This window comes from Leuresthes tenuis, unplaced genomic scaffold (genome assembly GCF_036924035.1).
Source record: "Leuresthes tenuis unplaced genomic scaffold, fLeuTen1.0.hap1 SCAF_11, whole genome shotgun sequence".
NCBI classification, from domain to species: Eukaryota; Metazoa; Chordata; class Actinopteri; order Atheriniformes; family Atherinopsidae; genus Leuresthes; species Leuresthes tenuis.
In genome coordinates this window covers 17,484,485-17,497,482 of record NW_027325365.1, presented here as the reverse complement: position 1 = coordinate 17,497,482, position 12,998 = coordinate 17,484,485, and the positions used below count along the sequence as shown (strand labels likewise).

Below are 12,998 nucleotides of genomic sequence, written 5' to 3'. Positions count from 1 at the left end.
GGAGCGGCAGAGTGCATCAATAAAGTAAAGCTTGTTTGAAATTACGGCACAGGTTCGAAAAGCTCTAAACGGTTCATGGAAATTCTTCTTTTTATCTATTTCTATTTGCCCTATTAATTGTCGGCTGAATGTGGTTTTTGTTGATGCACAAGGGGGTTTACCAGCCATATGTATCTCTGCTGTGGCTATATCTTGTTTTTTTTTTCTTTCTCGTTTTAAGCGGATGCCACATGGTGTGACCCCATGTTGGAATGAGCCGACAGGAACAAACAACGTCAGCAGTGTTTCTTACTTCGCACACTTGGTGTGCTTTTAACACGACTTCAATGATTAGGAAAAAAAGCCGAGATTAAATTAAGAGCAAATAATAGAATCAGAAAAACGTTTATATGGGTGGATTGAAAAGAGAAACCGAAAAAAAAAAGATATATCTTCGTTTGCACACCTGAATTCAAGCTGTTACAAGACAAACCGTAACAGAGCAAAGCTTTGTGCTGCTCAGATGAAGGCCAAAAGGGTACAAAGTTTCTTAATTTGTCAGGTCAAAAGAAGTGACCTTTACATGGCTACCAAGTGAGACTGAAATCGCCCACAAAACAGTGACAAAAGACTGACATGCTTCCTCAGTTTTTCTTACACTTTGGTTCAAAAGTTACTACAAGAAGAGGAAGATCAAGACAGTTACTTCACTTTGTCTCAGCACGAATCCTTGCCTCCGAAAAAGTTTATTCTGTGTAAAAGTGACAAAAGATTTACACCTGTGACGAGTTTTCACAGTCTTCATATTAAATTTCACAGAAGTTTGACAGTCTGTCGGGTTGGTAAGAACAGAATTTCCTTTAGGGTTAGTGTGCGCTGAGGTAAGTGTGAAAAGTCTCCAGACCCTGAATTTTCACCTTCCTGTTGCACAGCAACACCTTTCATTTACGAGAACATCTTTTTTTCTTACCAGTTTTACATCTCTATGTTCATAAATGTGCTTCACAGAATGTTTTAAGAAAGTTTTTTTGTTTTTTTTCAATTTTGACCCATAATTTTTGTCATTTCTCATACCTTGTTGGGGTCCACTGCCACATTTCAGCTGATCAAGGATCACATGTGGTCTTACAACACAGAGCAGGCAGGTGGTAAATAAGACAAACTGTAACTAAACCACGCTAAATCAGAAACATACTTACAACATTACATGTTTCAGCAGTCTGTCACTACAGTTACTTTCACTTTAACATGTCTAAAGGTTCTTCGCACCTTTATTCACACATAGACGAGACTCATATGAAAGCAACAGTAGATGTCAGATACAGTTTTTACTTCAATACTCAAAGTCTAAGGGGTACCTTATGGAGAAAGGGAATTTAAGAGGCTCTAAATTTGAAATGGTACGTGATGATTTTTCATTATGCTTTGAGGCAAGAGAGATATTTGGTCATCTCATCATCTCCAAAGTTAGATTTTTTCATGAATGATTATTTCCATTATGACAATCTAACAATCTAAATTAGTTTCCTCATTTCTTTTTCTTTTTTTGTGGAAGCATGAAATATTTTGTTTCGACCATCCACTTCCTGAGGAGGATGTTTGCTCTGCTGAACATTTGCCCCTACCATACAAATGACTTCATGTAAGCACCATAGGCTTGCTATTGCATTGTGAAACATAGAGGATTCAAGTAATCCCTTAGCAAAAAGTTTATTTTATTAAGTATGCTTTAGTATAAGTATAAGTATAGTAAGTATGCTACGGACCATGTACTTGTAGTGTACTAGAAAGTATACTAATTTAATACTTCTTCAGACTAAAATGGAATATTTTTAAGTTTATAAAAGTATACTTTCAAGTACACAACAAGTACACTCATCTATATATTACTAGTGTACAAGGTATGTACTTCCAGTTTATTAAAGTATACTTTTATGAACTTAGAATTAATAAAACTTGCTACTCTTATCCAAAGCAACTTATACTGGTAGGTCTGCAGGGTAAGGGGGGTCTTGCCCTAACCCCTACTGGAGGTAGTACCTTTCATGCAGGAGATCTGAAACCAGTTCTCCCTCATGAAAGGTGGCAATCTTACCACTACACCATTCAGTCCCATGTTTAAATAACTGAGAACAAGTTGGATATATTCATCTAACATTTTAAAAGATACCATACAGTGTATTTACAAATACCTGCTTAAATCATTAAAGATGTGCATTTCAATGACAAAGAGCCTTTATGAAATCAAATCCTTCTTTGCCGAGTCAACAACTTGACCCTTTTCTGTACTTGGATCAAGATAAAGTAAGTATTAGTACTTTGTGGCAGAAATAAGTAAAAAGTATACTGAAGTACAAGTATAAGCTTTAGTATTAAAGTATAAGTGTAAGTCTTAGTATTAATGTACTTAGTCTTTGACTTTTCTTTATACTTTTCAGTATAAGCCAAGTATACTACACTATACTATACTACTACTTAAGTATATAGAATATAGTATAGAAAAAGTAAACTTCAAGCATACAGCCTCAGTTTTAGTATAAACTAAGTATACTCGTAGTACACTTGAATAAACTACTTTTTGCGGAGGGATTAGAAATATGATTTTCAATTCAAAATGTGTTTTAGCATAGTGAAAAAGGGGGCGTGAGAAAGGACTTACAGTGATGTAATAAAACCTGTTTTATTCCAGTTACAGTGATGTGGTTGTCTGACATGTGTCACTCACTCTGTCGGCAGAGCAGAGGCTGCTGCGCCAGAAATAATGAAAAGAAAACAACTTTGGACTACAGAGGTCACAGTCTGCAGTGTTTGAACCCCCTGTCCGAGAGTTATTTATCCTGCAATGCAAAGAATTACTTACCTTGTGAGCAGGGGGCAGGATTGTGGAGCCCAATCAGACCAAACAAAATGTTAAGGCCGTCATGCTAAAAAATCCAGTGCTTAAAAGGTCAAGTCTTTGACTCAGCAAAACAGAGCTTCAACATGGATTTGACGTTAAATCAGCAAATAAGTCCAGGGTTTCTCTAATTGTCCTGATGCTAAATAAATGAAATATCCAGTTGTATTTGTGAATGCTGCCCAGTGTGCTAGATAGAGAGGGAATTTACAGTAAGTTCTAGCATCTGATTGCCACTAGCAACTTTTCCACTTTTCTATTCTGATACTTCCATGTGCAGCAGACCGCTGTCGTTTAGGCTGTTGGTGTGTTTACAGACACTACAGCAGGCCACCTTCTCCTTATAACATGACCTATTTCAATGATTCCTCACAACAGGTGCTTATTAGCTGTAAAGCCCCATTCAGTAAATAGTAAGAACCGAGGTCAAACCCCCAATGTTCAAAGAACTCTGAGACTCTCTGAGACTCTCTGAGACTCTCTGAGTGGTGCTATGAGGACCGGAAACAGAGATCCTCATCCATAGCATCAACGACCAGTTTTGCTCATTACATGAATTACAACATATAAAATCATCCTATGGATGTGTTAACAAGGTTTGATACTTGATTTCCATCCGTCAGATATTTGAATACATAGAAAATAAAACTTGACACAATTTTGGTTAAATGATGAAACATTCTGTTTTTGTTTGCATTGCTATACAGGTGAGCTGAGCCTTTCCTTGCGTTGGCTACTATTGGTTCATCAAAACTCTCACTATGTTAGAGAGACAAGGTGTCTGGTTCTTAAATTCCTTACTGAAAGTAAAATCACACACGTGTAAGAGTTACCTCAGTGTTGAAAAACTACAGGGGCCTGAGCAGCCTGTTATAGTGTAAGTCATGGGAAGGTTTTTGGAAAGCCTGCCCTCTAGTGGTTTAAATTTAAAAGTTCAAATGATCACAGATGTATGAATGTGACTCCATGACATCATCTTTAAACTTATTGTTATTGCTGTGGTTTTTTTTTCTTTGTGCCCTGCAGTCACTGCTGTTTTTCCAGTACAACAACTTGCATGTGTGGGCTCAATGGTGTCATCTTCGCTCAGCTTGTGTTCCTACACACTTGTGTTTACCAGTGCAGGATCCCACGACAGTTACCATAGAAACTCCATTGCCTGGCACCAGCAGGGCTGTGAGTGGAACTCATCTATGAGGGGTTTCCACAGGCAAGAAAATGCATTGTAGCTGAAAAAAACCTGGATGGTGTCAAAGGAGTATCAAAAGACTGGTTTATTTATTGATATACAATTCACCAAACACTGGAAGATATAAAACAGGTGTTACAGATTTTCCCATTTTCATATGATCGCCATCAAACATCAAGAACAGGAAGGGTGTTATATTGGATAGTAACACTGATAAAACATAACAGAAGGGCAATATTGACAAAATCTACTGCCTCTGCATGTTCAAATGTATTTCTACACATTTCCAAATGTCAACAGCTCCTGCTCTTACACAATAAGATCATATGTTATTAGGGGCATCATAATGACTGTCCATGTGCTCCCTATACCTCAGCAATGGCAGGGAGCATACAAGCTTGCACCCGCGCCACTCTCCACACTGACCTGCAGTCAGAGAGCCACTGAGAGATGATGGATTGCTTGGCTGGATTCAGCATCTGTCCCTCTGCTCCTCTGTCTGCTGGACAGACTCTCCTTGCCTCTGACCAGATTAAACTGTTTTTCGGGGAAATATTTGGAACTGAAGTGTTGTTGTTTGTGCATATTTCAGGAAAGGTGCCCTTGTGATGGTGTGGAAAATCTGGATTCAAAGCGTGGGGGATGCTGTTAGCCCTGGTGCGAGCCCGGCTCTCACATACACTCTCATGATACCTTACAAACTTTCTTTCAACAAATGCCTTCCTGACTCTTCCTGAAAAGTCTGAGAGGTTGTTCTGGTGTCCGTAGATATACTCCAGAGGGTCAGAGTTGCCATACAACAACTCTCCATTTAGTTCTTTCTCCTCTCCCTGCTGCACATTGTTGTTGTGTGCCTCCTTGTTAAGGTTGATCTCAAAAGTGGTTAACGATTCCCCGATGAGCCGTGACGGCCTCAGCCTCCGCTGCATAGCGTCCTGCTGCCGCGTGTGGAAGTTGTCTGGGGACACATCTGTGGTGGGGAAGGTGGGACAGGCCAGGTGACAGATGGAGAGGAGGTAGTCCTCTGATGAGACAGCCTGGCCGCGATCCCAATTGTGAAGTGTGTTGGCTTCATTCAAATCCCTCACCGTTTCCTCTGTTCCCTCTCTGATTGTGGGCAGCATGAGTCTTCTCTTGGACAGCAGTCTGGACCGTGGCCGCATAGCTAAGAGACAGACCAGGAGGGACAGGTCATTTTTCAAGCTTAAACAACCAAATATGTTGCAGTGTGCAGGCAATGGAAATTGTAATGTATAAGCCTCAGGAATGCTGGTTACTAATTAATCTGTGTCACGTTTTTCAGTAAAGTCATTACATGAGAAAGCTGGTGTTGTGATAGTAGTGACAAATAAGACTGTGATCGTAAGGTAGATGTCTATTGAAAAGCAGTTAATATGCAATTTATGCACCATCTACCCAAAACATTACATACTTTAGATGTTGAGTACAGCATTTAACCTCATAACCTACAATGCAAAGAAGAGTAGACAAAACCAGTGTTTTGTAACCCTGTTTTTTTCAAGCACCTCATCAGGCTAATGCATTTTTTCCAGTGACATAATTCAACAGCTACTCACATGATACATAACAGCTTGTAGCCTGTGTTTCAAAACACAACTATTCCCCAACTGTATCAATTGAATTAAACATATAAGCCTCCCTCTGCTTCTCATGACTCCAATTGCTCACATTTTAGGCATCATTCCCTGCTTACTTTGGAGTGGCAGTGTGGACAGCCCAAAATACAAACACTCCCCTGCTTCATAAATAGATGAGTATTTTAAATACCATCTCAGTCATGTAAAGCCACAGAACGTGTCAGTCTGTATTTTCTTATGTAACCCCATATTGTTGTAACCCAGAGAGAATCCCGCAGTATATTTTTGTCCCAACCTCCATGCCAAAAATAGAGCACGCTAAACCAAAATGCCAGGCTCTTGCAGTTTCTTCCGAGGTGTAACCATTGCTAAATTTAGACCACATCTTCGGTGCACAGCATCTAAAAATGGCTCCATTGCAACAGCTCCAGGCTGAAGCACTAAATAGATACCCAGTGTGTTTACACTTCACGCATTTTCAGTAATTATGCAAGGTATCGCCACTCACACTTACCTGCTCACAGAGGGTCTTAGCTGAGCCCCCTTGATCTCTTCTTCTTCTCTCTTGCAATTTCAAATATCTACCTGCAACAGGCTGTCGTTTGCTATTTATAATCCTGTGTTTCAGTACAATGATGCCGCTCCTGTAGCTTCAGCTGCCTCTGACCGGAGGCAGAGGTAGAATGGAGATTTATCTCCTCCTCACATCCCTCCTCCTCCACCCGCACTTTCTCTTGCTCTCTCTCTCTCTCTCTCTCTCTCTATAGCTTACTTTTGGTGTGCCCTCCTTCCCTGGTTCTAAAAATAGACACAACATCCATTTCCTCGGGCCCAGCACTGTCTCTGGCTCACTGTACTGACAGAGGGAGAAAAAAAGGAGGCAAAGAACGGTGGGAAGAGAGAGAAAAAGGGGGGATAAGCAGAAGGATAAAGAAAACAGAAAAAAAGATGGAGGGAAGAAGATTGGTTTTTCACCTTTAAACACATTTGATCTTATCATTTTTAGGGATGAAATGCAAACATGCAGATTGTCTGGTGTGCATGTGAAAGCTTTTCACGTGTGCACACCTTCTGGCGGCAACACAAACGCATAGCAGAGATCTTCATGTGATATATATGGCACATGAGTCACCAATACCCCGACAGAGACACATTTCTCAGTACTTCAGAATCTGTAATAGGCTTTACACCCGTTTGATCTTTCACAGTCTGCTCTTTATTATGCTGGTTATAAACATGCTCCATTGATCCTTGAGGGCCTACTATGCCGTTTAGCATAAATTTAGACCCATAGCCAGCAATTAAACAGAGCAACGAGTACAGTGACAGAATTTCTTGGTAAAGCTGTACTTGAAGCATAAATGTGATGTGCCATCAAACATCCATGCAAATTTGGGTTCAACTGGACGGCCTCTTTCTGAAGAGAGCTGCAAAAGTAAAAAGACAATCTACTTTATGTGGTTCACTTGATGCACCACTGGATATTTAGTGTACCCATAGCTTGTTTTTTAGAGATGCAGATCTCAGGACTGTGACTGCTGCAACAGCGCAGTCATGGGTTTGTGAACAAGGGTTGATATGATCAAATATGATCTCTGACCGCGGGCTGAAAATTGGAATTCCTTATTTGCAGATTTAACAAGTAGCTTTCATTTTGAAGCTTATGAAGTTAAAGGTAATCACATTTCAAGTTAATCTAAGTCTCACATGCCCCCAGAATGTGTCTGTTAAGTTTTAGCTCAGAACACTTAATAACCCTGGTAATAACCCTGGTGTAGCCTTTCTCCAAATAAGCTGTTTCATGTCTCTTGTTTTAACCCTCTGAGGTCTATGATCACGCCGGTGTGATCAGATCGCATGACGTCATAAATGGGCTCAGACCCCAGAGGGTTAAATGACATGAGATGCTGATCCCCATGTCAGTCTCCATGCACACTTCAGGAGTAGCCATATAAAATATATGAAATATAAATGTTGCCTCCTGTCTCAACAATAAAATCAGCTTTTGTTTGGTTTGTATAGATGTCTGAGTGGGGAATTACCCCGATTTAACCCTAAAACAGACTGATCCATGACCTCCAAACAATTTTGAAATAATTGTAGGACTACCTACGTGACCCTCTATGTTGATTCAAATTTGATGATAAAACAAGGTGTGCTTTGGAGTGGGGCAACTTGTGAGCTGCTACCCGTTGGGAAATTGTAGTTTCCAAAGTTCTTTGAGCCACAATTTGATCTAAATTTCAGGTTTCAAAAGACCAAGATGGTGACGCCCAAAACAGTGAAAATATCTTGTACAACTTGTACATTTGTCATTAAACTCTTTATACAATTATTTCTTTTTTTAACATTGCTGCTCCCTTTTTCTTTAACTTAGATTTAATCAACAGATGCAGTGACCTAAAAGTGACCTAGATGTGAAGAACATGTACTTTCTCATGTACTTTACACATGTTCCGAAAGGCTACTGATTGCCAAACGCTTTACCTCTTGAGCTTTAGTTTAGTTTAGTTTCGTTTAATTAAATGTTCTCCCAGTGCCAGCAGCAGTGTGTTCACCCTCACTGCACTGAGAACTATGCGTGTACTCATAACCTGAGTTATGTCCATAACTACTTTTCCCTAATGGTACAGGGTATGGCACAAGTTTAAAACTAACAGGAAGCTGGAAGAGTTTACAGCAGGTATGCACCTATGTCACTGGTCTATCTAGACACATACGTAGTGGCAAAACTGGGACTAGTTGTCGAATTGGGAGTATAGTAAGAGATTATCATCTTAATTGTAGACCGTTGGTGTCAGCAGGGATCTTTGCAACCTACTGAAGAAGTTGGAGACCATGACATTGACATCTTCTAAAAGTCTTAATGTCTGATCAAAGAAAGCAAGATTTGTCAGTGAAATTGTGACGATGAAGGTTTTTTTTTATTTTGTTTTTCTTACAGGGTATGGCAGAGCTCAGACTATAAAACAGGCTGACTTTCAATACGTTTTCTCAATGAACCTTTAAGTGACCCATCACGGGGGGGCGGGAGCCTATACCAGTGGGAGGTGGGGTACTCCCTGAACAGGTCGCCAGACCATCACAGGGCCACACAGAGACGAACGAGACAAACAACCACACTCACTCACTCCTAAGGACAATTTTAGAGTCACCAATTAACCTAACATGTATGTTTTTGGACGGTGGGAGGAAGCCAGAGTACCTGGAGAGAACCCACGCATACACGGAGAGAACATGCAAACTCCACACAGAAAGCCCCCAGCCGGGAGTTGAACCTGGAACCCTCTCTCTGTGAGGCAACGGTGCTAACCACCACACCACTGTGCAGCACATTTTCAGTGCAAATTCAATTTGCAAAATGAATCCAATAAAGTAAGTAAACGGTTGTCACGATTAGCTTGCGTCTAATCCTCATCCAGAATGCAGACTAAAAGGTGCATTGATACAAATATTTTCTGTCGGATGTAAAAACATTGCAGTTCCACAGACTCTAAATGGGAAATACTAAACAGAAAAACAGAAAAAATACTGAGTTCTTTGTGATTCTGTTGCTACAGTTGACTACACAGCAGCGTCTCACATGTGTTTTTTGTGTTTTCAAGCATGTTTTAGTTTATGCCTCCTGAGTGGCAACTCCTATAATAAAACCTATAAGTGGCAACTCCTATAATTAGATGTCTGATTATATCACACGCATTGCCTTGTTATTTTTACCGAAGGCAGCTTTCAGTCTGTTTAATGATAAGGCTTTGCTGGTGCCTGATGGGCAAACTATAAGAAATGAGAAGCCCACCCATACATGACTTGACAGCTAGGACAACACACAGACTACAAACAGAAACCTTCCTTCCCCTTGCCCACAGCTGCTACATATCTACATATTCTCATGGTGATAATTGATTATTAGGTTACGAACAGGGCATGTGTCATTGTTTTCAAAAGCAATGAAAAGGTGCGTTCTGCATAATATTACCTCTTTCAAGGCTTTGTTGAGACAACTTCCTAAAAGGCATATTACAACGAGCAGTTGTTAGACATCTTTGCTTAAAGTGTGACAGATGATCAGTGTAATGATATTTTCCACGGGTATAATTGGTCATTTAATTCAATTTGCACAGGAACATCACACTTCAAATCCATCAGTGAACAATCTGTCCCTGTGCCTGGAAAAGACCTAACCATCACAGCTGAACGCCTTATACTAACATTCAGCTTAAACCTAACCATAACTCCTTCTTACCCTAAACATAAAACCAAGTTTTGACCCTCAAAAATCCCTTTAAATATATGGGGCCTTCCCCAGTGGGCTCCTTGTTTTTGGATCTTATGAATACAGTAAAGAAAGCACATGCAGGCGTGTGCGTACACAGACACACTGGCATTTGGCTTATTTCAGATATGAGACAGACTCTTGGGCACCACACTGACCACTTTCATCGATGTGCAATCTACTGATGACAAACACCAAGCACATCAGGCAGGCTTTAGTTCTACATGAGATGGCAGATTATAAAAATTTATGAGAGAAACAACAAATGCAGGGTGGTTTTAAGCAGCCATTCAGCTGGTATTTGCTTCTTTGAGGTCCTGGTGTGTTTACAGGAAAATAGCTGTCTTATCAGTAGGCTTTATTCACCACAAATGACTCATGATGGCATTCAACTATACATCATAAAGTTAGCTACTACCATTAGCTAACTGTGTTGTTTTTTTCTTTTTTCTTGACAACTGGATTTTAATTGGCAGAAGATTTGTGGTATATTTTTGTATGGAAGGTAGTTGTTTATTTTCTAAAAAAAAAGAAAGAAATATATTACCCCAAAAGGAAAGTCAGTCTTTTATCCGTCTCACACCATTTATCTGGCCCACAGCAGAATGCAGAGATCTTTACGGTAGATGAACTTAAAAAAAATCTAGCAATATTGATATAAATATAAAAACATAATTAAAAGCAAATAAATCACATTTACATTGAAGGCAACTCAAAACACACATGGCACACACCAACAGGTAGTGAAGGTAATAATGTGGAGATATTGTGGGGAAATTACCTTTTAGTTTCTAACTATGTGTGACAGCAGTAATAAATCTTATTATTATACACATATATTTTGAAGGAGCAGTCCCGCTGATCGCTTTATTGTTAGGTCACAACAATTTATATTAAAATGCTCATCAGTGTTAGGGGAACCAAAACATGCGTCAGGAAAACTTTCCTGATGAACCAAAATGAAGAATCTTCTTACATTCTGTTCGATGGGAAGGTCAATTATCTTTGTTCTTACATGTGGCATAGATACCTGTAATTTTCACTAGATTTGTGGAAATTTCAAGAGTATTTTGTGACTAAAGCCTTGTTCCATCATCAGTCCTGGATAATGAAACCGTGTTGAATATAATTGTGCTGGCACAACACTTTCAGCCCCTGTGCAACGTTCATGGAATACTCTCTTCTTCTGGCAATGTTCACAGATTGGACAAAAAATTGTATTTTTTTTACAGTCTTGTTGTCTAAAGATCATTTAAGTTTTATTGTTTCCAAAACATTTAGAGGCTTTTGCATAACTTCATACAAACCTTCTCTAAACCTTATGGTTTTTTGTCGCTCTAATCTTTGGAGAACCACCGGCTAACTTTAGTTAAACGTCCTGTGCTTGCTGGACAGCATCAATGCTTTCGCAAAGCTAAACAAAAAAACTGAATCTGAATCCCTTTTTCCAGAAACGAGACAAAAGGTCTATTAAACACTTATATCCAACCCCCTGTAGTGCATCTCTTCTCACAGTCTTCAACCTCTTGTTCCTGTCCACTTCAGGGCTCAATAAAAATTAGATTGAAACAGACGGAAGGTTGCTGCATGTTTATGGCTGTTAAAAGCCTCCACATGCACTGTGGGAAAAGAGAATTTGACACTTTGAGCTGAAGAATGGATAAATGGAAAGGCTCTGATTGTTGAGTCTGATTATTGAGTTTTATCTGGCAGCTGGGAGCTGAGAGATTCTGAGAAACGATCAAAGTAATTCTTTGGAGGGCAGGGAGCTTCTTTGAAAAGATGCTCATTTCCAAGAACAAGTTGTTTTGAAATGTTTGGGCAAAATTAGATTACAAGGGGTTAGAACAAACAACAAGAGCATTTGTGATCAAGCACAATCAGCCCTCATATAATGTGTGATGGTTTTAAAGCTCATGCTATTGCAATCGAATGATCTTCAAAATTAATAACACGAGACTTTAAGGTGTTTTTGAATGAAATTACAGTTTTTTTCACTCCTCGTGCCAAGTATATGCATTAAAAAAGCAAAAAAAAGAATATTGGATATTTTCCAAACCCTTTCAAAATGACCTAATTTAGTTTTATTTCATCCAACATAGATTCAGTTCATATTTTTCAGTCAATTCACACAGATAATAACAAAGGATACACAAGTTCTACATACGTATTTAGACTTGTTTCGACATAAGCAAGTGAGCTCTGGTGCATCCTACCTTTCAAAATGAAAAAAAAAGAAACTATGCATAATTTAAAGTGTCCCAGAGCACAGCAGCCTCTGTCATTCTAAAATGGAGAAAGTTTGGAGCCACCAACAGACTTTGTGAATCCGAGTAAATCCGAGTGTATGGCAAAGTGACCAGACAAAAACTAGTGCCACAAGGTTCTTGAATGAGTCAAACATGACCAGCAACATCTCTGATCTGATGAGACAAAGACTGAACTATGTGTCCACAGTTCTCAAGAAATTGTCTCTTTGAAATCAGGCACTGATCATTACCTCATCAATACCTTACCTGTTTGATCCAGACATGGTGATGACAGCATCATGCCATGGAAATGTTTTGATCTGCAACAAGAGCTGGGTGACTAGTTTGGATCTACAGTCATTTATAAAATAAAGTACCGCTTTTTCAGTTCGAAGGTGTTTTATTTCAGGACACAATGATATGTTATCTGGTCCTTACCAGGTCTTGAAATGATCCGAATACAACCTCATATGAGCAACAACACATTTTACACTGTATCATTGTTTATGTGACAAAAGCTAAACCAAAATGCAGAAGCTGTGTGTTAAACTGCAGGACAACCTTACAGCTTCTGTAGGAATTATGATGGTAAGTACCCGTCAAGCGCTCCTAATCAAATACATTTGATTAACTGATCATCAGTAAGCATGAGCACCTCTTTAAAAGCAGTTTAAAGCGTGTTTTAGCAAGTTGCTGGTCTGGAGCATTCTACCTTCAATTCCAAGGTAGAAAGACATCAGCAAGGATCTTAGAGAAGCAACTGTTGCTGCCCATCAATCTGGGAAGGCTTATAAGGCCATTTGCAAACAATCTG

General features: G+C 39.4%; 1 protein-coding gene across 1 annotated transcript; it reads right to left on the bottom strand.

The window, feature by feature from the left end:
• Nucleotides 1–4,153: 4,153 nt before the first annotated feature.
• On the bottom strand, nt 4,154–6,370 carry LOC140318627 (uncharacterized). Its single transcript, XM_072396439.1, has 2 exons — nt 6,177–6,370; nt 4,154–5,229 (listed from the first exon to the last, which is right to left on the bottom strand). Exon 2 carries the CDS (start codon nt 5,225–5,227, stop codon nt 4,430–4,432), a length of 798 nt encoding a protein of 265 aa, XP_072252540.1. The 5' UTR covers nt 5,228–5,229; nt 6,177–6,370; the 3' UTR covers nt 4,154–4,429.
• Between the last annotated feature and the right edge of the window lie 6,628 nt (nt 6,371–12,998).